This window comes from Anomalospiza imberbis, chromosome Z (assembly GCF_031753505.1).
Source record: "Anomalospiza imberbis isolate Cuckoo-Finch-1a 21T00152 chromosome Z, ASM3175350v1, whole genome shotgun sequence".
In the NCBI taxonomy this organism is placed as follows: Eukaryota; Metazoa; Chordata; class Aves; order Passeriformes; family Viduidae; genus Anomalospiza; species Anomalospiza imberbis.
This window is the reverse complement of record NC_089721.1, coordinates 53,627,183-53,653,576: the sequence shown is the minus strand read 5'-3', so window position 1 is coordinate 53,653,576 and position 26,394 is coordinate 53,627,183. Positions and strand designations below refer to the sequence as shown.

At 42.2% G+C, this 26,394-nt stretch overlaps 1 protein-coding gene across 11 annotated transcripts in view; it reads right to left on the bottom strand.

Moving 5' to 3' along the window:
* Positions 1–3,097: 3,097 nt before the first annotated feature.
* PALM2AKAP2 (PALM2 and AKAP2 fusion) overlaps positions 3,098–26,394 on the bottom strand; it is a 266,259-nt gene continuing 242,962 nt past the window's right edge. For 10 of the 11 annotated variants that reach the window (XM_068175757.1, XM_068175759.1, XM_068175754.1 and 7 more), the window contains 4 exons: positions 22,039–24,427; positions 15,016–15,194; positions 11,798–11,836; positions 3,098–5,707 (listed from right to left, as the gene is read on the bottom strand). In XM_068175757.1, coding sequence (XP_068031858.1) covers positions 5,615–5,707; positions 11,798–11,836; positions 15,016–15,194; positions 22,039–24,427 — 2,700 coding nt within the window. In that variant the 3' untranslated portion in view covers positions 3,098–5,614. The remainder of the gene's footprint in view (positions 5,708–11,797; positions 11,837–15,015; positions 15,195–22,038; positions 24,428–26,394) is intronic. The other variant, XM_068175755.1, reaches the window with a different exon arrangement.

The following is a 26,394-nucleotide window of genomic DNA, read 5'->3' as shown; positions in this document are numbered from 1 at the left end:
CCATGCCGTTTGCAGTAGCAAGAGAATGGGACAAGGTAGCTTTGCACATTTTTCTTCCTTCATCAATTTTTCTTGCCACTGCTCCCACACTCTAGATTGGAACAAGGCCTGAATCATTTCCAGCTCCTGGTGGCATACCATTCTTAATTCACTGCAGAGCTGACACATATCTGGAGTGGAGCAGGAGCTCTCACACTACTTGCCATGTTTAGTGCTTAGTGCAAAAGCTCTCTTCCTAAAGACCCCACTGATAAAGCAGTGGGTTATGCTGCCAATAAACCAGTGCTCAGCCAGAACTAGCAACAGACTATGAGGTCTAGATGGCATTCTGGTTATTTTTCTGCTGCTGTTTGTTTGTTGTTTAGTATTCTGTTTGTTTGTTTTCCTTCTATGCTATTGCTGAAGTAAAAGGATGGCCCTTGGATCTCAGCCTTGAGCCATGTGAAACACCGGGATGCTTTCAGCCTTTAGCCTGGGAAGGAGTGAAGAGCTGGATGCAGACTGCTAGTAATTTCCTGCACTGCTCCCCAGTCAATTCAGCAGCTAGAACAGAAGTGGAAGTCTTTAGTGCTGAAGTTCATGCTTGTATTTGTAGTTCTGTCCTTAACTAGCCCTGTCCCTCCACCCTGTTACAGCTTGTGGTGCTCTGACTTGCTTTCCTTACACTACAGATCCCTGTTTGTATGTTTATTTTTAATCTCCTGTGCCCATTCACAACTGAAAACACTGTATTGAATGCTCTCCCTCCTTTTAAAGCAGTTTAATCAAACCTGGCTCTGTAGAGGAGATTCTTTGCCTCTCCATCTGCTTTCCCCATTGTTCTGGGGCCTCTTAAAGCCACCTGAAACTAAATTAGGTGCAATATCTTCACCTTCTATGGGGCTATGCCAGAAATTATTGATAAAATGCTATTTTATAGTCCTTACCTACATTGTAAAAATAAAATGCTCTTTTATAGTCCTTACCTACATTGTAAAAAACACTCTAAATTTTGGCACATACCATTTCAGCTATGCAGTGGGGTGACAGGGACTTTAAATGTCCTTAGTGTGTTTTGAAACGGATAACAGCTGATAACAGCAGAACCAAATAAGAAATTCCTGACCTGCTGCCACCCACTGGTGTAATTGAATTACTTTTGCAATGTCTGAATGCTCCCTTGCAAAAGTCCAGTTTTCACTTTTAATTCACTTAAAATCCAAAGAAGATGCCTAGGAGTTCCTTTTCCCACTGTGTGCCACTAAGTCAAATACACCATCCTTCTTGGCACAGAGCAAGGCAAGGCAGAGGAAGACAAAAAACCTCTCCTGTGTTGAGAAGACAGCAACACCTTTTTTTTCAAACACAGAGGGATTGGAATTGGTGGGTAAATTTTCAAGCTTGTTTTCTAGCCCATTTCTTGACTTCCATTTACTAACTGGAAAGTAAATCCACAACTGATTTTCTCCATAGGCATTTCTGATACTATCAGCACAAGGAGAAGAGGGCTGGTGTTATGGAGAGCATGGACTGGAGGCAGCACTTGTCCCTAGGCAACTCCCACCAAAGTCACCAGCGTCCTCTGCTGCTTCCCACAGAGGGTTGTAATTAAATGCTTGACTGTTCCCGGCACAGGGAAGGGCAGAGGCTGGCATAAGCCTGTGACCCTTTTGAGGTGCACCCAGTGCTCTGGCACCTCCCAGCTCATGCAGGGAAAAGCTGGCAGCAGCTTCCTTGCAGGGGTATGGGACAGGATCTCCCCTCGCCCAGCTGACCATGAAGGGGGCGTGAAGGGCAATGGGCAAGCAGCTGGTTGCTGCAGCCAGGCGAGTGATAAATGGACAACTGGCTGAAGGGGTGTGCTCTGCCATGCAAGACAGTGGGGTTCCTGCAGGGGTGAAGGAAGCAAGGAAAGAAAGGTCATGAGATTCATCACATTTGGCCTCTGCAAACCTCCACAAGCATGATAGTGGAAAAGAAATATGCAGGGATGCTCTTGTTCCTGCAGTTGACACCACCAAGTGGGGAGAGATCTCTCCCACCTCTAGACAGAGAGACACCAAGTCAAGAACCATGGGAAGAGACCGACTGACTGCCATGGGAGGTAGGACACAGGCTACTCTCTTCCAGCTACAAGCAGCTTTCAGGGGCACACCTTCCTGCAATAACATGAAGAAACAGGCAGTTTTATAGAAACACAACACAGGTTTCTATTTTAATGAGAAAATAATTATATACTTGCATTGTAGGCCTCACAGTCACTATAAAACAGAAGCAGGATAACATTTAAGTGGTTAACATACAGAAAGCTAGGTATTGTTGAAAGTGGTTGATAAGTCATGACAAAGATGCTGCCTTTTGGTTGCCAAACATGTCAATACTACTCTTATTTTCCCTCAGAAATGTCAGTATAGAACAAGATGAAGCCCAAATCGGCAGCTTTAGAAACAAATTGTTCAGAAAACCTGCACTGTAACCTCAAACCGATTATAATGACAAATGCTAATGCTTAACTATTTTTCAATACACAGTTTCATTAAAACCAGTCTTTGCCACGGGAAAGGATCTGAGCATTTCTTTTGTGGAGACAAAGTTAACTCTGCAATAGTGCTCTTTTCTTGCATTTGATATAGTCATATATAGATATGTATTACTGCCGTATACTTATAAACACCTAAGCTTGGTAGCATGCAAATGAAATATCAGAGGCAAGTAAACTGCATCTCACTCTTGTTACCACAGCACTAAATGTGCTGCTGACTATAAGTGTCCATAATTTCTGGAAGAGAAAAACTGCTGGGTGAAAAGTCCATCTGTGCTGGACTGAAATACTTTTGTTGCAGGGGCTGAAAGCAAATGCTTCTATGACACAGAACAAAACATGAAAAGATGTCTTATGATGGGTGATTATTGTCAGTGGCTTCCAGTGAGAAAGCTGGAGGGAAAAACAGGCTTATAGACTAAAGAAAATAAAGATGCAAATTCCTGGGAAGGCAGTCCAGGGCTGACCTAGCTTTCAGGAGCAAATACTGGGGGAAATGCTGATGAGTGCCATTTAATGCAAGACCACCACACCACAGAGGCCATCTCCTATTCTCAGAAAACTCCTTTTTCCCAGTCTCTCTTAAGCTCTCCCCAAAGGCCAGGAATCTTCTTGACACAGGTTTGTGGAGCTCACATCTGCAGCTATGTGACACATGGTCTCACCTGCTGCACTGGTGCTGGTGCTTTTCCTACAGCTGTATGGTAACAACCTGCCTTGAAACAGGAATTACCCTTGATTCACCTGCGATTACCAAGCCTGAAAAACAGGTCCACTTCATTAGATACACAGTTCTTTCACCGGCATGGAACATCCCCATGGTGCCCCTCCTTGAGATAAACCTGCTGCCCTCATCACAGGGAACTCTTGGTTCAGCAGGTTTTCTTCAGTTCAGTAGCACTTACAGAGAAAATGGAAAGAACTGAGTCAATGGTAGATATAAATGTATTTACTACAGTTCCCTGAAAATAAGCCTGAAAATCGTAAGTGTCCATGGACAGAAATCACATGCTGGAGGAACTGAAGGGTGGTGGTAGTGAATAATTTGGTTGCAAGCTCTGTGTTTGTTTAAAAAAAGCACCAGAAACATGTTCACAGTAACAGTACTCATTTTAAATGAGCTGACTGTTTCAGGATAAAAAAGCACAGCAGGCCATGAAACCAAGGAAAGGCTTAGGGAGGACACAGTATCCTGACTGATGACTTTTTAAAAGATATCGAAATAATAACTGATTATAAAAAAGAAAGAATATTTTTTAAGAGAATAAAGGTTTTGTGTCTTTTTTCCCATCACCTCCTAAACTTTTTGGTTTCTAGTCCAGAAATTATGGTTCCCAGTTGTAAAATATTCCTATTGTATTGCTTGGTGATAAGAAAGAGTAAACCCGCAGCCTCTATACTACATAGAAATACAAAGCACAAGAATAAATACCACATTTCTTTTCCTAATTGTCAGCTTACAAAACTGGTCAATACTTTGCAATTGTGACTCATGCAAATATCATGGTGGGTCAAATTTTAATATCACAAATACTGCATTAACTCAGTGCCTTATTTTTATATCCCCTTTCAGAAAAAAAAATAGCACTCACCCCTATAGCTGGTAAACAGCTGTGGAGAAAATAATCAGTGCACGCGCTGCCATACACTTTATGGTATGCCAGCCTCATGCACTCCCCCACACACTCCCACACACACACACACACACATCCACACTAATCCTTCACTGCTGCTGATCCCAAGCCTAAGCAATAACTAAAGGCTCTATGGTTTGCTTGTAGCGCTGAAAACACTGGCTGAACGGCTAAGATAATGTTTTCTTCCCTTGTCTGTTCTTCCTTGCTCATTCCTTCCAACTCATTATGCCCTTTAGCTTTTGGTGTTGCCTGGAAACGTGAAGACTTCCACAAAGCACTCTACTTCAAAGGCTTTTTAAGTTGTATAAGTATAGTTGAAGACATAACTCTCTTTTTTTCTTTATTTCATACCTCTTTCTAGGCCAGAGTCTGGCTTAGTTCATTTATTGCCTCATTTAAAAATTAAATGTCCTTTATTTGTATCCCTTTCCCACTACCTTTCTCCTTCAAATTATCCATCTTCAAAGATTTTACACATATGCCATTCTTTCCCACCCCACCATCAAAAAATAGTTGTCATCCGCTAAATACAGATTTTCTACTTAGAAACTTTGTTACGTAAATATGCTCTGAGAACCTGGAGTTCAGGTGATATTGCAAGCATATAGGATCCTAAAGCTAAGGTAATCCATTTGGCTTAGCTCTCATCCCCATCTATTCCACTCCTAAATTGTGATGGCTTGTGTTTGCAACACAAGGGACTGTTTGACTGAGTATGCTGGATTGTACATTTGCAGTAACTGCCTCCCTGTTTGTTGGGTTTTTCTTGTTTTAAACAGATAAATTACTAGAAAGAGGAGCAGAACCCACCCACTCCCCCCAGAACAACCAACCCAATCCCAAACTCAACCCTTCAGTCTCCTCAAAGAAACAGAACAGAGGGCAGTATCTTTGTGTTTTGTGGCTGAATAAGAGTATGCCGAATTAACACTGATGGTCTTGTGCAGCGGCTGTGGGAGGCGAAGAAACTGCAGGAGGTTCTGACAAGAGCTGCTGGGTAGACCGTGGTCCTGGGGGCAAGCAGGGCTGGCAATTCAGTCAGCGAGAAATACAGGTGTGAGCCCTGGCCGCAGACTCCTCCACGAATGACTTCCTGACACGTGCCTGCAGCCTATCTGGTCCGTGGGCACAGTCACCCTCTTGTGCCCACCCCCAAGGGCTCCCACCCCCTGCACCCTCTCCATTGCATGATTTCAGAGGGGAGATGGAGGGAAGAAGAAGGGGTTGTTTTCTAGGTGTGTTTTTCCTGTAGTTTTAGGATTGCCAGGAGCTGGATAATTTCTGTGTCTATGTGCATCGAGTTTGTTGTATATTTAATAAATATTGGACTAAAATGCTGCTGCTTTCATGGTGGGTTTTTGTGTTTGGGGTTTTTTTTTTCTTTTCTTTCCTTTCTTCCTTTCTCTTTTTTTTTGGTTCCGGCGTGCCTGGTTGCTGTCTTCACACTGCAGCGTGTTTACTCGTCCTCCTCTCGGTTGGCATAAATGCCAGCTTCCCAGCGCAATGCCAGAGCACTCTTCCTGCGGTTCACCCTGGTTGCCTCAAGGACCTGGTCAGGAGAGAAAAGGAAAGCACAGGATGTCACTCAGCTGGACGTGCCCTCAGGGTGTCGAACACTGTGCACCCAGGCAGGCAGAGACCAGCCAGGTGGGCAGGGACCAGCCAGGCCAGCGCTCCCCACGGGGCTCCAGTGCCACACCCTGTGTGCAGAAAAGGAAGACATGCGATGGAAGCACTCTGGAAGCACTCACTGATATGGAAGTGGGGGGGAGGGGGGAGTGGCACACAGGAGCAAAGCCACACCACAGGAGGACAGAAGTGGTAGGAGTTGTCTGGCAGCATCCAGCTCTCTGCAGGGGAGCCCCAGCTGACCTCTACCAGCACAGCTGCACTTGCCCTGTCCACGTCTTGGCCCTCTCCCCAGGGCCAAATTTAGTTTAATTTCAAACTAAAACTGCACACCTTCAGTACCAGGAGCCAGCAACCACCCTGCAGCTGCACATGAGGCCCAGGAAGTGGAGAGCTGCCTATTTCAGCACATCACCCTCTCAGGCAGGACTAGGCAGTGCCTGCCCCAGCCCCTGACCCTGGCCCTTCTTGTGGTCATGGGGCTGCATCTACGGCACACTGTGATCAAAGTGCTCCTGGAGTGAAAAATCATTCCATGCACATGTGAAAGGAGATTTACAAGAGGAAGGCCTACAAAGCCTGGTACGCGATGGGCCCGATACATTTAAATGTATTTCATACGCACACATCATACACACAGGTATATACACATACTGTGTATCTATTTGTACATATACACACACATTAACAATTAACTATAAGAAACAGTTTTGACATGTGTTTTCAGAAACGCAAAAAGAAAACAAGACAACACCAAAAGGCATTATTGTGATGTGTCTGAGGTACTCCTCAGCAAATCATGCATAGCTTGGGTGTTTTCCACACAGCAGAGTGAGATATAAAGGGGTCTGGAGCCTTCTTACAGAAGCACATGACAATGTTCTTTTCTGACCAACACTGAATAACAGCTCCATGATGACACTACAGAGCTGACAATGTCAATTGCCCTCAGTGTGTTTTAACCATCCCTCCCAAAGAAGCAAACTTTTGAAGCTTTTTATGTCAGTTTAAAAAATCCCACAACGAATACATGACTTTTCACTGAAGCAATACTGGCCGTCCCTCATCCCTAATGCTTCCTGCAAGCTGCTCTGCACACTTTCTGACTGCAGAAGAGTAGATAACCTTTTGAGATACGATGATGGTATTTTATTCTTCTGTGAAGAAAGTCACGTGCAGTGAGGACTTAAGCCTTGACAAGAACAAAAGTAAATAATTAAAGACTAAAGAAATTCTTCAGCTTGTCACAAACTGTGGTTGGAAGAGTACATAGGTGCTAGGCTCCTGTACAGGCAGTATCAGAAAATCAGCTCTGAACTCCATCTGAAATTACAGGCCACTGTAATGTTGCTTATGGGAATGAGAATGCACTACTGCATTTATGCCAGTTGTAACCTCTAGACCTTCATTCAGGAGCTGAAGACAGGATAGAGTTTTGCCAGCATTAGTATTTCTTTGTCCTCTAAGTTTCTTTTAACTATGACTCTGAACAAGCCAAAGAACAAAAGACAAAATCTGGCCAACTGAGATGAATTTTAACAGAAGCTCCATCTCATTCACAGCACTGACCATGGCTGCAAAGTTAGTCCAGGTTCACTAGAAGGATTTTGTTCTGAAATTTTGCTCAAAATCATGTCTCCTCTTTTTGCAAAACAACCACCAGAAGGAGGGACCAGGGCTGAGTGGTTTCTGTTTTTCCTAGCAGAGGGACAAATGTGCTCATAAACCTACCAATTAATTTTTTAAAAAGTAAATATAAGAAAAAAATCAGTAGGAAAAAATAGGTCTGAGACATCAGCCTGTAAGCTGTGTACTGGAGTTACTCCCACTGCAGAATGCCTAAACCAAGAAAAGACACTCCAAACTGAACAATGGAGAAGCAAAAGTGGAAGTGGGTATCAGTGCATCATTCAGCATAAATTTCAAACTAAAACTGCCACTACGTTTTTAAATAAGGTCTGTGGAATTTGGCCTGCAAAAATATGACAGCTGAAAATGAAATGGATTTTACATCGTTTAGAACAGTCTGAAATCAGCAGCTTCTTTGCTGGACATCACAGTATTGTGAGAGTCTCTGGTGATGGATTGCAACAGTCAATTCACTTAAGCTTTGAAGACTCCTGCTTTGGATCAGTCAGCTTCTATTTGTCTTAAAAGATGGCAGTAGGGTTTCTTCCATTTATCCCCGGTCTGCACACCTACCCCAAAGTTTGTTGGCTTCTACAAATGCTGCTGGGTCTCCAAGCAAAACTGTATCCAGATTCATATCAGAGATACCATGAGGGCATAGCATGTGGACTTGCACCTTGCAGGAAAGCAAGTCTGGCTCAGTATTAACACTAAATGGTACAGCATATAAACTAAAGAGACTTTTGAATAGTTATTCCAGAATTATTCTTCTAATCTATTGAAAAGAGTGTTTGACCTAAAACAACCCTTGTTTTTACAAAGCTGTGACAGTTTTAGACCCTCTAGAGGAAACAGTGGCATAATTATAGCATGCAACTGGAATGACTGAGTGGGGAATTGGGACTCCTCAATGGAGCACTGAAATCATGACCCAGGAAACCGCTTGCCTAAAAATAGCCAACTATCTCAATTTTAAAATAAATTTGGCTGGTAACAGGGCTGACTCTAGACCCATAGTAAGTGCAGCACACCCAGGCTCTCCACAGCAAGTCAAAAATGCTATCTCAGTGCTTTACAAGCACCCTCCTTGATAATGCCCTGCATCAGCTGAGTGGGTGCAGGCAGGGCCATTCTTGGTGCTCAAGGTGTCTGTCCTATGGCAGCCAAAGCCAGAACTTCACACACCAGGAAGATCATGAAGCAGAAGCTTCACTTAAGCTTAGGCTTCTTCAGCCTGTAAACTATGTCCTAATGAAAAGGCCACATTAGGGGAAAAAGCAACATTACATAAAATGTCTTATTTGGCAGAGGTGATTTGAATACCAGCTGTAGTAGAAGAGGAAGAAATTGGAGAGCAAAAGTAGGTGTGAGGGAAAGCCAAAAGATACGTAGGGCTGTAAGAACTACTCTTCACCCCAATGTCTTTCTGGATTTTGTGGTTGCAGCTCAAGGTCTCGCTAAGAATTGCAGAAGGTTCTTTCCTTGAAGATTTAATTTATTTTTTGAGGATTTTGGGTAAAAAAATTTGAAACAGCTGCCACTTTTAGGTGGTGTATGAATAATTTTTCTATCCATCCTAGAGATGGAGGGTTTCTACTGTCATACTGAGTTTCCCATGATCAGATTTAACAAATCCAGTACACAGCTTACAGCTTTAATAACTGCTCTCTTACTGACAACAACAGTAAGCAATATATATATATTCTTTAGCCCATATTTATCACAACCACTGAAACAGTGGTGTTTTTTGAGTAGTCATAAAACTGACTGCTATATAGTACATGACAATTTTTGTTAAACGGTAGCAGTAAAACTGATGTGGAAGCAAAACAGTTTTTCTGACGTTTAATATTTAACTGAATCTTCCCATCTGAATCTGGAAGAACTAAAAGAAGAAAAGAAAACAGAAAATACAAAGGTCTGCATGCCTAAAATCTGTGAGTACTATGTGGTAAAGTTGCTGCAGAAAACACATTCATGGAGCACAGTGTGCATAAAGAGATGGAAGCACATATGCAGGGAACAGGCTGCCTGCTCCTGCAGACGTGAGCGTTCCTGCTCAGGAATGATAAACTAAATGCTTTAAATAAAACTGGAACTACTGAGGGAACATCTGTTTCTCCAGCATGAAGGTATTTTCTTTACTGTACCCACTTAATGCTGTTTACTGAATACCCAGACTGCTAGTAAACACAGTGAGGAGCTGGGTGAGATTAAAATGTGTTTACCTGAAACAAGACAGTGGCAGTATTAAATTGCTGCTTCTCAGTATTAAAACATGAACTATGTGCCCCATGCCATCAAATCTAGCATGTTCATCTTCTGTTTTGTAACATAAAATTTTTCAGCAGTAGCCTTTAACGTTGCATAAATGTCACCTTACTGAAGTTACCTGCTACAAAATGACTGGAATTAAGGAAACTCTAGTGTACATTTGAATATATGTATAGCTGTAAGGCCAAAAGCAGAAGGTTTTGAGGATAAAAATATCCTATATAGGGGCATGCACATAAATCTCTTTAAACAGCAGTGGGATGTGCTTTTAGTACAGGTTGCAGGAATCTGGGGGAGATGCAACACATCACTCTAATGAAGCAGGATGCAGTTGCTGTGGTAGCTGAACCTCAGCAGTTACTGTGCCTTGCTGGGAGGCTGTTTTCTGCTTTCCAGAGAGGAGCTGTCAGGATGACTGCATGGATGCCCCTGCTCCTAAGCCAGTGCAAGCACAGCTGGCACAGCTACTGTGCTGCCAACAATAATTAAAACTGAGCCACCTGCCTGCACCACAGGTGCATGCCTGCGTTTTGGAAGGCTCTGGTGAACAGGAGACACAGGTCAGCTGTGGGGTTACTATAGAGTAGGGGCATATCATGCCTTGAGCCTTGCTGCTGCGTCTGAAACAACCTGCCTAGTTTCAGCTGAAGATTTCCAATGAGAATCACATGTTTTTTTCAGTCTGAGGTCAGATGCTGGGGAATAGCCAGAGAACATTCCTTTACCTGCATGAGGAATTGCTGTGTCCTATAGTAATTTTTATTTCTAGCCCCTTTCCCATTCATATAGACTCTTTTCCAGCTCCTTACTCTTTGTATCATTATCATAACACAAGGTGGACACAAAACTCTTCCCAGCAAAAGACCATGGCATGAGTCTGTAAAAACTACATACACCTGAACTTCTGCCTCTCAGGTAACATCAAACACTCTGATAACTACTTGCTGTTCACAAATCTTGACTTAGATTATATGTACAATATATTGTGCATATATTATGGAGGAGAAAAGGCACAACCTCTGTTTAAAACCAGGACTCTGAAAGCACACTGCTCTTACACTGATTTAACTATCTGTAAATACACAAAGATCAATCACTGGCTTGTATCAGTGTGATAAAACCCACTGTAAATTATTTAATGAAAGGAAATGACATAGACTTGTCTTTGCTTTACTCTCCAGGTCAGAAAATGTTCATGTACTTGTCTTGAGGTAGCTAATGTGGTCAAATATATTATGGAATAGGGAAAAAATTGAAGGTTCAGGTTTATAAAAAAGTGCTGAAGAGTATCAGTCATTACCACAATCTACAGAGAAAATGACATGCATTTGAAATATATATATTACTGAGCACCTCATTAACAAATATTGCAGACGTGTAGTTAGTATCAACTACCTGCTCTTAAAATTACTTGCTTTGGCAAAGTCCTGCTTTGTGGGTATAAGGACCGTCCCAATTACTACTTTGCTGAAATACCAAATGTTGCTGTAAATACCCTTTATCTGGCAGACTTGGGTTTATTCCACCCTGAGACAAACACTGATGCTAAGTTGTGGGACTGTGATCAGTCATCACATCACAACAGACAGGGACAAGGAAAGGTTCACAATATGAAACAGACTGAGGCCATGAACTTGTTGGATCTGACTGTTCCACATATGAAAGGATGGTGTGCAAGTTTTTTTTACAAGATACTAGAGATTTTGATAGTATTAAATACATTGTAATCAGAGACAAAGGAAAGCCACATAAGTTTCATGTAGCATCTGAAGATGCTCAGATCCAGGTTTACCTTTGCCAACTAAATGGTAAGAGGGATTAAGGAGAAATTCTCATTTCTCACCTCAGGAATGCTCCAGCCCAAGGCAACAGCTCCCATCCCTTTAACTACAACCCCTCTCATGGCAGAAATTGTAACTAGAATCCAAGGGCTAGAAAACCAGCCACACAAATATTTGCTGATGAAAGATATAAGGGAAAATCATACACACACATTTTTCAATACGAAATGGCACTGGCACATACTATGAAAATGACAACTGCAGCAACATGCACTTGGAATCACCATGCAAGAAGAAGCAAAAATAAACAAGCACTTGAAAAGTACCTCAGAAGTAACCTTGCTAGACAGTAATTTACAGGTGTACTGGTAGAAAGGGAAAAGACCAGCATTAGTACACTGAACAAGCATGTTATAACTAGGAAACATGAACAAATTACAGAAATTCCAAGAACTGGCACATTCCACAGCATAAAACTTCAAGCAACTTAGTGTCATAAAAATAAAAAGTAAAGATTAGCCAGTTTTGTGTTATTTTTTTTGATGTTGCTTGGCCAGTCTCAGTCTTGTTTACCATCAGTGCTTGACCCATTTCCTTGCTGCTGCTTTTTCTCTTTCACTCATCTGCTGAAACCTGTACTTCAACACATCCTCTGGAAGAAACTGACCCCCTTCCTAAGCAGCACAGCTCTTCCAAGATGCGCCTGATTTGCCCTCTCTTTCTGAAAGGCATAACCCACAAGCCTTGACCAGAGAGGCCACGTTGTAGCCACTGAAGCCAGACATGAAAGAGAAGGTGGTGATGCCTGAAGGAGAGACTACAGAGGGTAAATGCCCTACTGAAACCACCCTCCTGTCTTTTGTTGTGTCTAATGCAGGGCAAAAGTGGATCTCTGTACATCACTACTGCGGGTGTGCTCAGCACGAAAGGGAGTTCCCATGGACATGAAACTTTTCCATGGACATGAAATCTCTCCATTCAGGAGACCATGGCTGCTGTGCCAGGCACCCTGACTGCTTCCAGTACTTGAGGAAGTCTCTGGTTCTCCTCACTCACAAAGAGCAATGCTGAGCCACATTCAGCTCTCATGACATAATACTCCAAGTAACAGCTGCCTGTCTGGTTGTTAGTTAAGCTCCTTCTCCTGCTGTATTTAATGTATTTTTAAAAATAGAGCAGTGATTGGCTATTTTGTTTTTTTTTAGTTACAGAAACCCTTTTTCCTGAGAGCACTGTTCAAATGCTCTCTGCTGACAAATTAAAGCTATTTGATTTTTAAATAAATAGTTGCTTAGTCTGGACTGTAAAATATTCACTCAAACTGACAGTGGTACAAGTGCAGCACTTCTTATTAAAATTATCTTTCCCTTGTCAATGGCAGAATTGTTTACCAAGGGAGAGCGGAAAAAGCCATGGAAAAAAAACAAAACACTCCTGCTGATTTCAGAAGTTCTCCTTGGGCTCTGCAGGACACAAACCTCTAATAGGATTTTGGGTGGGCAGCAGCAAAAAATTCTTGTTTGGCTTTATGCAGTGGGCTTACAGAAGAGGAGAAATGACAATGAACCTCAACACTGTGGGACTTTGGTGTGCAGTGGGACTTTGCAAATTCACTGAAGTCTTGGAAAATTCACGCCAGAAAAAGATCTATCTCACAGGTTGTCTAAGTGGTACCAATTCTGTGGCAGTGCATCTTTGAGTCATCAGTGCCTGGGCAGCTTTAGCGGCAGTGGAGAGCTGAGATGGCACCCAGAGCACATCTCTGGGGCCAGATACTGCCCAGGCCATTGACCAGCACTCTGGACAGGACATCACTTCAAACTGTAGCAGAGACCAGGTAACTGTGGCCAGTCTACCTTCCAGGGAGCATGTGTGCAGCTCTGCAAGCACTTGAGGAAATGTGCTCAGGTAAATAAATGAGCAGGACCTAAGATTCCAGCCACAAGCCACCACTTCACGGGCTGGGCAGGTCACCTTCACTCTTAACAGGGGTAGAGGAAGAGCACAGGGTGAGTACAAGCTGAGTGCCACCCTATTAGCAGAGCAGCTGCTCTGAAGTTTCCAGCCACCAGGATGATGGTCTCAGTGTGGGACTCTAGTGCTGGTTTGCACAGTGGGCATTTTATACCCAACTCTTTTTAATGTTCCTTTCAGCTTTTGCAAAGGTCATGAGAGTTGCCCTGAAAACCTCTGAGCACCTTCAGAGACAGATACTCTGGGGAGATAGCAGGAAACGGCACTCACCAGAGCAGGTGGGACCACCCCATTTCACTTGGTGCAATGGGGCGGAAGAGGAAACCCGACAGTGGCTCCTTCCTAAGATGGGTCCCCAAGATGCCACTGCCAGAATGAGACATGCTCCTGGTGCACAAACTGTTTTTCTATTTGCTGTAGAAGTCTGACGGACAACGGAACCTTGTTTTTCAGTGGCCTCAGTAGAATAAGGGACCAGAAATTTTCTGGTGTGCACTGGAAACAAATCTATCTGCATTTTAAGTTAGCCAACAAAAGTTCAACAGGACCCCTCTATAGTCCATTCCTTCTGATTTTTACTGTCTTTTGTTACTGTGCAATATTCAAAATTAGCGATTAAAAGCTGCCACACTGGTGCAGTATTTGTGTTACAAACCTTCACTTATATCTATACTCCTAATAAGAACCTGCCTTTAGTGAACATTACTAGAAAGCAGTTTGTTGGAGCATCCTTGGCATTGTTCAGACATCTTTGAGAAATGCCTGGAGGACTTTGGCTGCTTCAGCAAACACTGTGTCTATTTAAGGAGTCTGACACTGAACTTGTATCTTACTATCTTCACTCATTGTGAAGTACTAATGACTCTGAATAAGAAACAGCTCATGCTCTCTTAGAAAAAGAGATTTTCCTGAATTTTGATACTTCCAGTTACAAAATCTGTAGCTCTTCTTATTAGTGTATCTAATAAAGAACACCTTAATTCAGATAAACTCTACTACTGCTCGTGTGGAAGGAAGACACCAAATCTAGCAACAACATGCTGGCTGTTGAAGGATCCAAGTTAACTTCTGAGACCCTCCCAGTCTAGTTCCACAACTAGTGGTTTATGGGGAAGTTACTAACTTACAGTGAAGACTGAGCACACTTGGATTGGATTTTTTGGAGTGGGGGGTGGTCTACAAACCACATGTATTCACAGGTGTGAATATATGCTTGATCCACAAATTTCAATGCGCCACTGAAATAACCCATTGGAGGGTCTTGGTGATATGTGAATTAACAGAATCTGCCAATTACAAGGTAGCTACACACTGCTCTTATTATTAGTTAACATAATTAATGAAAATTAAACATAGTATGAGTTGCCTTTAATATTTGCAGTGACACACTCTTCTTCTTCACTGGCCTGCATCCTTCCATTTTGAACACCTGCCCCCTGCAATGTGCCTTACCCACTTGCAAGGTGATCTGATCAGATTCTGGTGAAACAACCTTTTTCAGTGTCTGTTGGTTCTTGCAAGTCATGGTCTCTATCACAGGGCAAAAAGGGAGAAGGAGAACCACGCTTACCGCACTGTCATCCATCCTTTCTCGTCTCTTGGTTTTGTGTGTTTCATAATCCTCCATGAGGGTCTGCATCAGATTCTTGGGTCGCTGGGCTCCTGCAGACTCCTCAGGTGGAGGGTCCAACTGTGAAGCGGGGCCTTCTGTGGTGGGGGATGGAGGAGGCTTGATCTTCTCAATCTTCCCTGCAATGATATGGAAAAGAATGACCTTTTCTAAGTTGAGGACTCACAAATTGTTTACCAAGTATGACAGCTGCAGAAGCATTTTCAGCAGATTTTGAATGAAGAAACAGTTTGGAATGAAGTCTATGAAACAATCTGGTAAATCAGGATGGTCATGGACTTTAAAAAACATTCTCCCTCTTCCTGTAACCTACTACACCAAAACACTACAAAATCTTTTTACAAAACTACTGTTTACAAAAGTACCTGCTTGAAATACCCCCATTTCCACCTGCAGAATACATTTTTGTGATTTGGAAATGTTTGTAAGATTCTGGAAAACCACAAGATTATTTTTTCTCACTCAGTCAATGCAACACACAGGGACCACGCAGGAGACATCCAAAGAAGACATCTTGTTAAACACAGCTGCCTTCTCTTTTTCCAGTGCTTTTTGTCTGCTTTGTAAGCAAGAATGGCTTTGGGTCAATCCCCAGCCCTGCTCTTCCCTGCAGCAGTTTCCTGCAGGTTGCACAGAGTGCTCCTGTGGCAGAGTAGCATCAGGCCTCTGTCCCATAAACTCTTGGTTCAGATAGGGCCTTTGAGTTCCCTCCCGGTTAAAGGAAAACCAGAGAGAACTAATTTTGCTGTCTGGCTGAGCCCATTACACTCCATGGAAGGTCACTGTTTTTAGCACAGTGACCCCAAAGGCAGGTAAAAGGCACAACAGGACAAGAGACCACTGCTGTAAGCTGCAGGAGGGCTCACAGGTGGACAACTCATGCTTCTTTGGGAAGGACAGCCTGCCTTTCTCATCACTGACTTGGAGTGAACCATCCACCATGTCCTGCTGGGAAGAATGAGGATGACAGTAACAGGTCATGGGAATGATATGTGGGGGTTCTCAGCTGTGACAGGAGAAAGAAATGCTGAACCAAAATCACACTTCCTTTTCCATGAGACCATCATCAACTCTTTGAAATAAGAAATTTCAATGAATGTAAAAAAAATATCATGAAAAGAGAAAAATACCCACTGCAAATCCCTTAAAAATAAGTGAAATAATCAGAAGGATCATGCTGATTTTCAGGAAACCTGTTGCTGAAATAAAGGAAAACCCTAGCTGGTCCTTCAAAAACCGTCATGACAGTTGCAGCCACTAGAGAGCAGCCTTGAAATCTCCTGTAAAAATCAACACGATTTATTCTTGAAAGAAGTAGTAAGGCAACACTGCAGAAGTATTTTTACAAGAACTCCCCTTGCCAGGTTTTTCCATTTCTGATCAGTGTTGAAAAACTCAGCATGATTAGTTTCTCATTAATTTAAGCTTAATTTTAGCTTAATTTAAACTGGGCAGTGATGAGGCTGGGAATCCATCCTCTTCTTGAAAGAAGTAGTAAGGCAACACTGCAGAAGTATTTTTACAAGAACTCCCCTTGCCAGGCTTTTCCATTTCTGATCAGTGTTGAAAAACTCAGCATGATTAGTTTCTCATTAATTTAAGCTTAATTTTAGCTTAATTTAAACTGGGCAGTGATGAGGCTGGGAATCCATCCTCTTTATAAAACCCTACCAGAGACTGAAGGCGGGGTTTCTATGAGCACAGGTTCTTTCTGGGTTGCATCAGGACTTGCTCCACAGATAAACAGGAGCCAGCAGTAGGTCCTGAGCTGCCCAGCTGCACCCATGTGCGACAGCTTAGACTACTCAGCAGGAGAGACTTGAAACCACTGACACCCTGCCAATTAGGCCCAGTGGGTAAAAAAGGTGTGGTGAAAATGAAAGGCCTGATTAAGGGTCAGATATTTGCTGATTAAGGACTTCGTCCTTACACTAGTAATTGCTTTGGATGGATGTACATAATGGGGGAAGAATGAAGCTTCTCAGATGTCTGCCCAACTTGTACCTTCTCCAGGGATACTCACACCACAGGATGCCCAAATCTGTGGACAAGCCTAATGGCTGAAAAGAAATCCTTCCACATCCCTTTGCCTGGAAAACAATGCAAATTGTAGGTTTTGGCGATTTCCATTTAAGAAAGGGGATATCTTCAAGCAGGACTGTTCGTCCTAGATGCAAGACCCAACAATTCATTATCACAGATGAGAAAAACATTAATGTTGGAAGAGACCTTCAAAATAATTGACTCCAAGCTTCGTATTGCATGTATACACATATATATCAATCATATATACTATATATACACATGCGTGTATTTATATGAAGGCTACAGCATCCCAAATCTACAAACACACATTTACTTTTTACTTAGAGATGCTGTTAAATTTTTTTAAGACATCTGCGTAGCGGAGAAAAGAAATTCAAAATAAGATATTTCAGCAGATATTTCAGACTGTTTTAGGAAACTAGTCAGTGATGGACTCAGGGGAGTGCCGAAATACATCAAAAAAAAGATCCCTCTAGTAATACAGAGCTTCATTACCACTTCTTTGCTCTTCTTGAGCACCAGGTGAGCAATGCAAATACGCAAAACCACAAACAAGCAAACAGTAAATAAAGTGCGTCTCAAAGATTCTCTCACTTCATAAACATCCTCCACTAGGGAGGGAGTAAGAAAGCAAAGGGCAAATGAACTGGGTTGGCATGTTGTTAAGGCACTCCTGGAAGTATTCTGGGGATGACTGATGAGCACTCCAGGAGAATCCTTGGAGAAAACTATTAAATTTCTTTTTTTCATACCAGTGCCTAGGAAGGAGTAAGGAAACAGCATCTTCCGTGAACATTTCTGCTCTAGCCTGTCTCAAAATTATAATTTTAAAAGGGAGTTCATACATATGTATTATATCTGATCCTTATTCTGTACATGCATACTAGGCATTAAAAATTTTGCAATGACCGCAAAATATCTTGCCCCAAAGTTTCTGCTTCTCTTCCCACCACACAAAAAGTATCTGCAGGCTATGGCTGAACCTGAGAAGCTTCCTAAACATAAGTCTTTATTAGAGAAAAATTGAAGTGGAAAATGCTTTTGAGGCTGAAGCAGTTTCTTTAACAGAGGCTTAAACTCCACAGCTGCCACTCCGGGTAAGAAAGTAGAGATAAAAAAGAAAAGCACAGCACATACACATCCCTCAGTTACCTACAGTTTAGAGGTATCTGACTGCTTGCATCTCTAAGATGCAAGTTCCCCACTAGGCTTATACCACCCACTGAAATTCTCTCATTTAGTTCATCAGCTGAGGGCAACAAAAGATGGGCATGGTGGGCAGTACTCCTTGATGCTTGTGCAAATGTTTGAGTGCCTGCACATAATGTTTGAGTGCCTTAGGCCTCACCTGGCAATACTTTAGTGACAAGCACCAAAAAGGCAGGTGTGGCACCTTCCCAAAGTGTCTCTCAGGCATGGCTTCTTCTCCTAGCTACTCCCCATCCCTCATCATGAGATAGCAGATACTGACAAAAGGTTTACCTCTAGGTGAAAACTAGGTGAAAAGCCTTCACTGAACCAAGACCTTCCCTGTAATGGTTTTCACATCTCCTTTTGAGGAACAGGATTACTCAAAAGCCAGACACTACAGGAACTCAGATACAAGTCCTTCATAGTCAAAGTTACTTCTAATTAAAAGGAGTAACAAAAAACAGGGGAATTACATCACCATGCTTACGCTGGATTCCTCTCACGTCATACACTCATCATCCTGCTCAAATAAACTATCAGACAGCCCCAAATGCTCTGCCCAGGAGAGATGCTGTACCATCTTTTCTCCGCGTTGTTGGAGGAAACCACTGCCTTGCTGTGCAGCTGCTCACACCATGCCAAATGCAGCAGGAGCTGCAGCACACAAAACAACACAGGAAACATTCAGATTTAAATAGAGAAATATTTTGGGATCCATGGTGACTATCCACACCGTAACTGTATGGATACATATGGATAACATATTCTGGCACTTCTTCGGTCTTTCTTGAGTCTGCTCATGCAGGAAACCCAACTTTTTGGGGAAAAATTCACATAGGTTCTTCACCTTTCCAAGACTGCCCTGGAGAATAGTGTACACGTTCCACTGAAATTACTCTGTGTCTCAGTTCAGTGATCTGAGATGGGTTAAAAGGTTGCTTCAAAGCATCAACAATTTCAAAGGATAATTGTTAGCAGTTCAGAAGTTTATTACTAAAAGACCTTTTGGATTGTGCTGAGTGATTGGCACACAAACTGAGTGTTACTATCAGTTTTGTAAAGTTGCATGTTAGGCTGAGTAAAGCCAGCCTGTTTGCTATATAAAGTAATTAGCAGTTACTGCACATATACGCCTACATGAATTGTGCTAATCTGCCACACTTCAGTTAAATTACAGTGCAGTTCACTGCAGTCCGTTTTTGTGGTTTGTCTTTCTGTTACCTATGTCAGTATCCACCCGGTTCAAAGCAGTTAAGGGGAGCAGCAGTAATAAATAGGGAACACCTGGAGTCCTAGTAAAGCAGCTCTGCCGAGACCACCACCTAAATACAGCCTGACTGTTAGGCCATTGTTAATTAAGTTTATTATTATGCCTTCTCAAAAGAGTAAGTATGCACTTCCACACTTAAGGATTAGAAATAGATTTTTCAAATTTATACTTGACTCCTTAATCCCTTTCTGTTGAGATATCCTGATGTTAGTGCCAATTCTTTATTTGGAAAAGGCAATTTGCTGACAGAAATACCTGCTTCTTCTTTATTATTATTATCATCAGTAGTAGAATTGCTATTATTTTTCTTTGTGAAACTCGATATACATACTACAGTACCAGACATAGTCTACAGCATATTCCTTACTGGGCCCAGCAGAAGCATGTTTTCTTTTCTGCTCTGTATGGCACCTCTGCTGTTTATCCTAACAGCCTGATGTTTGTGCCTCTGCTAAATTGGATTTTGACTTTTTTCACAAATATTGAAAAGGTCCTGTAACTATTTAAAGGGAAGCTGCTACAATCTTACAAGGGATTACATGGTATTCCCCCACCCTATTTCTCAGGATGCCTGCAGGTGTTAACAGCAATATAGCTGGCTAAAGGGACAGCAAGGAAGAGATGAACTGAGGTTTATACACCTTCCAATGCTAAGGGTCCTGCAGCTGAGAGCTATGCTGAGCACATCTGCTTTTCAGCAAGCACCAAAATTAGAAGAACTAAGAAGAACTCTGGCAATGTTCTTTGTGGGTTTTTTGATCAATGATAGTCTTAAACACTGCCACATATTTTCCTAGAAATTATTTCTTTGCCTTGTCACCAGCTGCAAATTGCAGTAGCTTGAGTCATTGGCTAAGAGATCCCAATTTTCTTTCTTAAACATATGGCAGTTGGACATTTAAAGAAAACTGTCTGGAATGATTCATTATAAACAGAAGTCTATAATTTTCTCTAGAATGTAATTTACGACAAACTTTTTTACAGAAACAAAGTAAATGCCTTGTTGTGTAGAGAAAGCAGAAGTATGCTGTTTTCCCAGAAGCTCTGTTAAAACAAGTATTAGTGTCAGCAGTCCATCCCACATCACTTCTGAGAAAAATACAATCATTACTACTCCATTTTGAGCACTTTCAGCTACAGAAGATGCTGTTTTTGAACACAGTCATGAGCACACCTTTATGAAACAAGTTCTCCTAACTAACATCTGTAGTGCCCTGTATCTCATGTCTTGTCAGATATTTCTCAGAACACCTCAAATTAGAGGATCCTTATGAAAAATGTTGTACTAGAGGAGTTATAACAACACTACTTCAAAGAAAACACTGGTATTTGCTACATTTTTTAAAATACATGTTAAGATCATCCTCTTTGCAGAAGAAACAAACCTAAATATTTACTATTTATGTGTTCCATAAAACTCCAAGTTCACAATCATATTGAGTAATGGGCCAAATCTACTTCTAATTCAAGCTTACCATGACTTTCAAAAGAAAATGACTACCACTGGCTTGTATTTACACAGTGGAAATAAAGACAGCATTTAAGTACTCTTGGTAAAATGAATACTTTTTCACAATAACCACTGTTAATAAACCTTACAGGCACTTGCAAAGCATATGCAGGTATAGGCTTAATAAAATTCACTACACAGGAATAAGCCTGGTGCATGTTTCTGCGTTTTTATAAAACATTTTTTTTTCCTCTATTATATTTAGAAGGCATCAGTGCTTGACATTATTTCTTGAGAAGGGGAAGGAGGAGACAGATGTGCTGTAACTGCTGTGAATGTCAACAAAAGAACCCAGAAACCCAGAAAAATCGGTCAAGAGGACTTCCACTGAATCTATTGAACAATTTGTTGCTTGTTTAGTTCAGCAGTGATAACAACAGCTAAAATACATGGCAACTCATAGCTTTGGATATTATTTTTCAAGACAAAGCTCATTAAGACCAAGACCTCAAAATTGAAAGCAAAACACACAGAAAAAGATATCTGATTCATACCCCAAAATCTGCACATCTCCACTAATTTTGCATTTCCCTAATGATGTGCAAGAGAACAGGAAACCTATTAAGGATGGACTTGGGTGTTTGTCTTTCAAATAGCCACACAGCTGTAAAAACTGCTGCTCTGCTTCCTTGAGATGATCCTAAATTTCAGGGTGGTCTGAGCAGCACAGCAATGGACATGTCATGCTACAATGTGGCAGTGGATGAATACAGAAGGAGGTTTACTAAGGATGATCAGCATCTCTGCACTGTATTTGTGAAATACCAGAACCTTCTGCAGGTGTGCTCACAGCTAGAAAATTAAGTTGTCCCATGCAGTTAACAGGCAGATGAAGTAATTTGCCCTCCCACCCCTTGCAAAACAACATTTTCATTAAAAAGTACATAAAATGAAACCATACCTGACCCTTCAGTCACATTTCACTTCTGACACTTTGGGCTCTTACCTGGTGCAGTTTTGTAAGACACGGTTCTGGTGGGCATGGGTGGTGCACTCTTTGTAACAGGGCTTGGCGCCGTTTGCAGACCTTGCCGCTGCCTCTTCAGCTCCTCTTCTCGTTCCTGGGCAGCTCTGATCTCTTCTTCAATCATCGACAAAGTCCGCTGTTTCCTCGACCGTAACTTGAAAGGGCCCACAGGCACTTCAGGCTCCTGTGTGGCCAGGATGGAGGCGGTGCTCCGAAGCTCCGCTGCCTCTGAATACTTGCTGAAATAGCTGACTTCATGCCTGTTTTCCTCCACAAGGAATGGCTGGCTGGCTGAGTACATGGGTGACTGCTGCAAACTCTTCCCTTCCCTGAGTCCTGAGTCTTCCTCTTTTGAAGTCTTTGGTATGGTGTCCCTTTTTTCTTGAACTGGTGAAGATACCTGGGGTGGCTCAAATGTTGGGTTCTGATGCTCCTTAGATCCTGGAGCTGGCTTAGTGCCGGCTGGCTGCTCTTTGGCTGAGACCGCTTTCTCTGCTGGGATTTCTTCTTCCTTTGGGTTTCCTTTATCCACCTGCTCAGCTATGGCTTGTTGGATGGCGTTTTGAACCAGCAGGCCAGCGTGGTAGTCCAGCTGGTCATCCATCAGCATGGAGTCTGCCAAGGTAGAGGAAGGGAAATCACAGCCTGGGTCACTGAAAGACTTGGAGACGCCTTCAGCCCTGCACTCTGCCGGAGTTTCGGCCTGTGGGGTCTGTGGCAGAGAGAAATCTGCTAAAGAACTTTCCTGCAGGGCGCTCATGGTCTCATTGGAGGCACCGCTGTCACTTACGTTATCCATGCTGAAGTCATTGGAAAGGGTCTCCAAGATGGTGGTATCCTGAGACCTGACAGACAAGTCATCCAAACCAGAGTCGAGCTCCTCTGGCGGTGAAGAGGCACTGCTTGACTTTGGGAATTGATCTAAAATTCCCTGTCCATCATCCTTCACCATTGTGAAGACTGCCCTTGCACTCATGAATTCTCCATCCTCTGCCCACAGTTTTGAGGCTGGTCCAGCTCTGGGGCTATCACTGCAAGGTAACTCTCTTGCTGTGTCAGCTGTGGTAGTCTGAGTGCTTTTGTCATCTTCTGAGCTACAGGAGATTTTCTGTGCTTTGATGACTGTGGCGTTGTTACCCTCAGGCGGTCCACTTTGTCCGCACACTGAAACAGGTCTTGTCACAGAGGACATCGGCCTGTCCACATATGGAGAATTGAGGCTTTTGTAGAAGGGTTTGACGGAGAACATTTTGGGTGTTACTGACCGCCTAAGTGCGGCCTGACCCTGAGATGGACCTGAATGCTCCATCAGCTGGAACTGCTTCCTGGCAGCCAAAAAGTCAATTTGCTCTGTGACAATATCTTCTTTCTTGATATTGACTGGCTCTGGGGATACAAAGGAGCAGCTGACCTGTTTGGGGGATGTTGGTGTCGCACCTTGCTGCTGCCTCTCCTTGCACTCCTTATACTTCTTGTGAGACTCCAGATGCTCTTCAGCCACTTGATCCTCCAGAGGCTTCTCCTGAGGAGGGTTCCACCATTTGGCAGCAATGTTGGGGTTTTTCTTGACAGCCTGGCTTTTAATGAGTTCCCTTCTTTCTTTTTCAAGTTCCATCATTTCTTCTGATGGCCTCACTTTGCGGACTCTGTATTTTTCGTTCTCTTCCTCATCTTCAAAGAGCTTTGAGGGCTTTTTATCTTCATGGAAGGCTCGCAGTTCAAACTTTGCCTCTTTCTTAAGGGTTGTAAGAGTTGTTTCCCCATCCTTAGAAGATCTTCTAGAACTGTTTGAAGAAGTGGGACTTCCTGGCACCTTCAGACTCTCCCTTGTGTCTTCTTTCAGACCACTCAAGGAATGGCCATTAGATTTCAGATTCTCATCTGTTATATTAACTTCACATGGCTCAACCTCCAAGGATACCTGCTTGTCTGCTACATTTTCTTCCCTTTCACTAGATACTGACTCTTTATTGACATTAGCAGATGCTCCTGCACCATCCATAATGGAGACTGCACTAGGTTCAGGGGAGGATGTCCCATTAAATGTACTGTCTGCAGCAGAATCGCAACAATTTGCCTCCAGCACTTCATCTAGGTATCTGATCTCTTTAGCAACTTCACTGTCCAGAGATTCATGCCTGTCCCTAAGTCCATTTCGGCTGGAAGCAGGCGTAAAGAAGTGGGTTGGATTGTCTATGGGATGTGGTGAAGCCACTGTGGTGATGCTTTTATGTTCAGAAACAGGAACTTCAATTTCCATTTTCTCTTCCTTTGTAGCAAGCACAGTAGATGGCTCCAATGAATTGGCACAGTTTTGGTCTCTGTTTTTTCTCAACCTGATGTCATCCTCAGGGATTCTGGAAGATTTCTAAAATAAATGAGAGAAAAATTATGAAGTCTTAAGAAATGAACACCTAATTTTTTTGCAGAGCAAACGCCATCTGGAAAACAAATCCTAGCACTTCTTAAAGTTGAGATTAAAGCAATCCCTCAGAGTGTGGGAAAGCAAGACAAACCATTAACACAAAAAATAGGAAGTTACCTTACCATATGCTGGAAAAGGTACTAAAACAACAACAACGAACTTTCGTTTAAGAATCTCCCACTTGCTTACAATCCTCACTTTGTCATTATTTCATGCCTGTGTCTTGGTCTGTGACTAGGAATAAGCTTTGAATTTCTCAGTTAACAGTAACTTGGCAGTTTAGATTTGCACATGCAGTACACAATACCTATCATCTTGGTACTATAAAATGCTTTCCACACCTGAAAGAAATCTCATAATACTTCTACTAATGAAAAGTATTACTGCCTGTGCTTTGCAGAAACAGATGCTAATATGCTGAAAGAGCTGGTGACTCACACCAAGTTAGAAAAAATGATGTGGCAATGGTAGGGAATGTTCAATTCTCAATGGCTCAATCCTGATCATCAAACATGGAGCAGAACTACACAGTGCTGGAAAGACATGGGGTCTTTTTCCCTCCCATATGGAAACCCACACACAATTGCACCTGGGAGACAGGAAGCATCTGCAACTCCCATAGCATGAAGAACACTACAAAGACCATGACAGGGACCACAGTCATGGTATCCTCCCTCCCTCTTCTTTGATCTGTAATGCAGATGTACTGGATTCATGTGATGTGATGCCTCTGGTCACAAGGAGGTTACAGACATAAATACTATTTATGCTCATATATAGGCAAATTTTAATGGTCAAGTAGCCTAACGAACTTAGTGAGAGTAAAGTCTGAAGGAACTTCTCATTAAGTTGGTAACACATCAATTAACTTCTCAATAATTCTACACTGCTAAAAGGCAAAACCAATCCAAAACACTAAAACCAAAGAGGACATTTTAAACATCGTTCTTCAAAAAACACTTGGTAACTTCCTAAATCATGAAAACCAAAAGTGATACATTATTCACTTTGACTCACCTTTTAAAACAGAAAGATGGTATCTGAGCACTTTATCTTGCTTTCCATATGTGTTTCTATTTGTGAGGCATTGACTTTAAAATGGCATTGATCAAACTCCATGAACACAGTGACCACCAACCAGAGAACCATTTTCTAGTAGTCACCCCTGCCTTGCTGTCCCTTATTTAGCATGCTATTGACACACACTGCAGCAGCAGACCATCAACAAGGAGCACAATGGCACTTACCAGTGACCTGAACAATCACATTGTTGCTGGATTTATACTGGCAGTCAAATGCATTTATTTGACACACCTTAAGGAATTATAGCCAGAAGAGCTCTTCCTAAAAACACTCTGGAGATCTTTCTAATTATGTAGGTGTACACAGTTGAAGACAATGATGGCTTCAGCCATCAGATATTTTCTTCTTAGTTGTGCTTAAACACTGGAAAAAAAAATCTTTAAAAACAAACAGCCTGCTTTTGTCTACATATTTTACTTGATAAACTTCACTGGTTTTACTTGCTTCATTTCTTCACTTTCTGTTGAACTTACAAATATTCCAGCTGAAGTTTATAGCAGTTCTTTCCTTAAAACATACTGTATTTTTCATCATTTCAATATCTAAATGTGGCCAGTTTCTTCTTTAGTCCTGTTAATTTATATATATATATATATATATATATAAAGTCCTGTTAATGATATATCAAGACAGATGGACTGCAAACAAATATTGATTAAGTATAAAAAGTGCTTACTTTGTAAAGTAGGCATAGATGGAATAAAAGAATCACAGATAAAGGCTTCTTTTAACCAGAAAGGGCAAGAATTGCTCTTGATTTGCTGGCAGAGCTCCATGTACACAACAGGTATTCAGGTGACAGGATTAAGACTGCAATACCTTTTTGA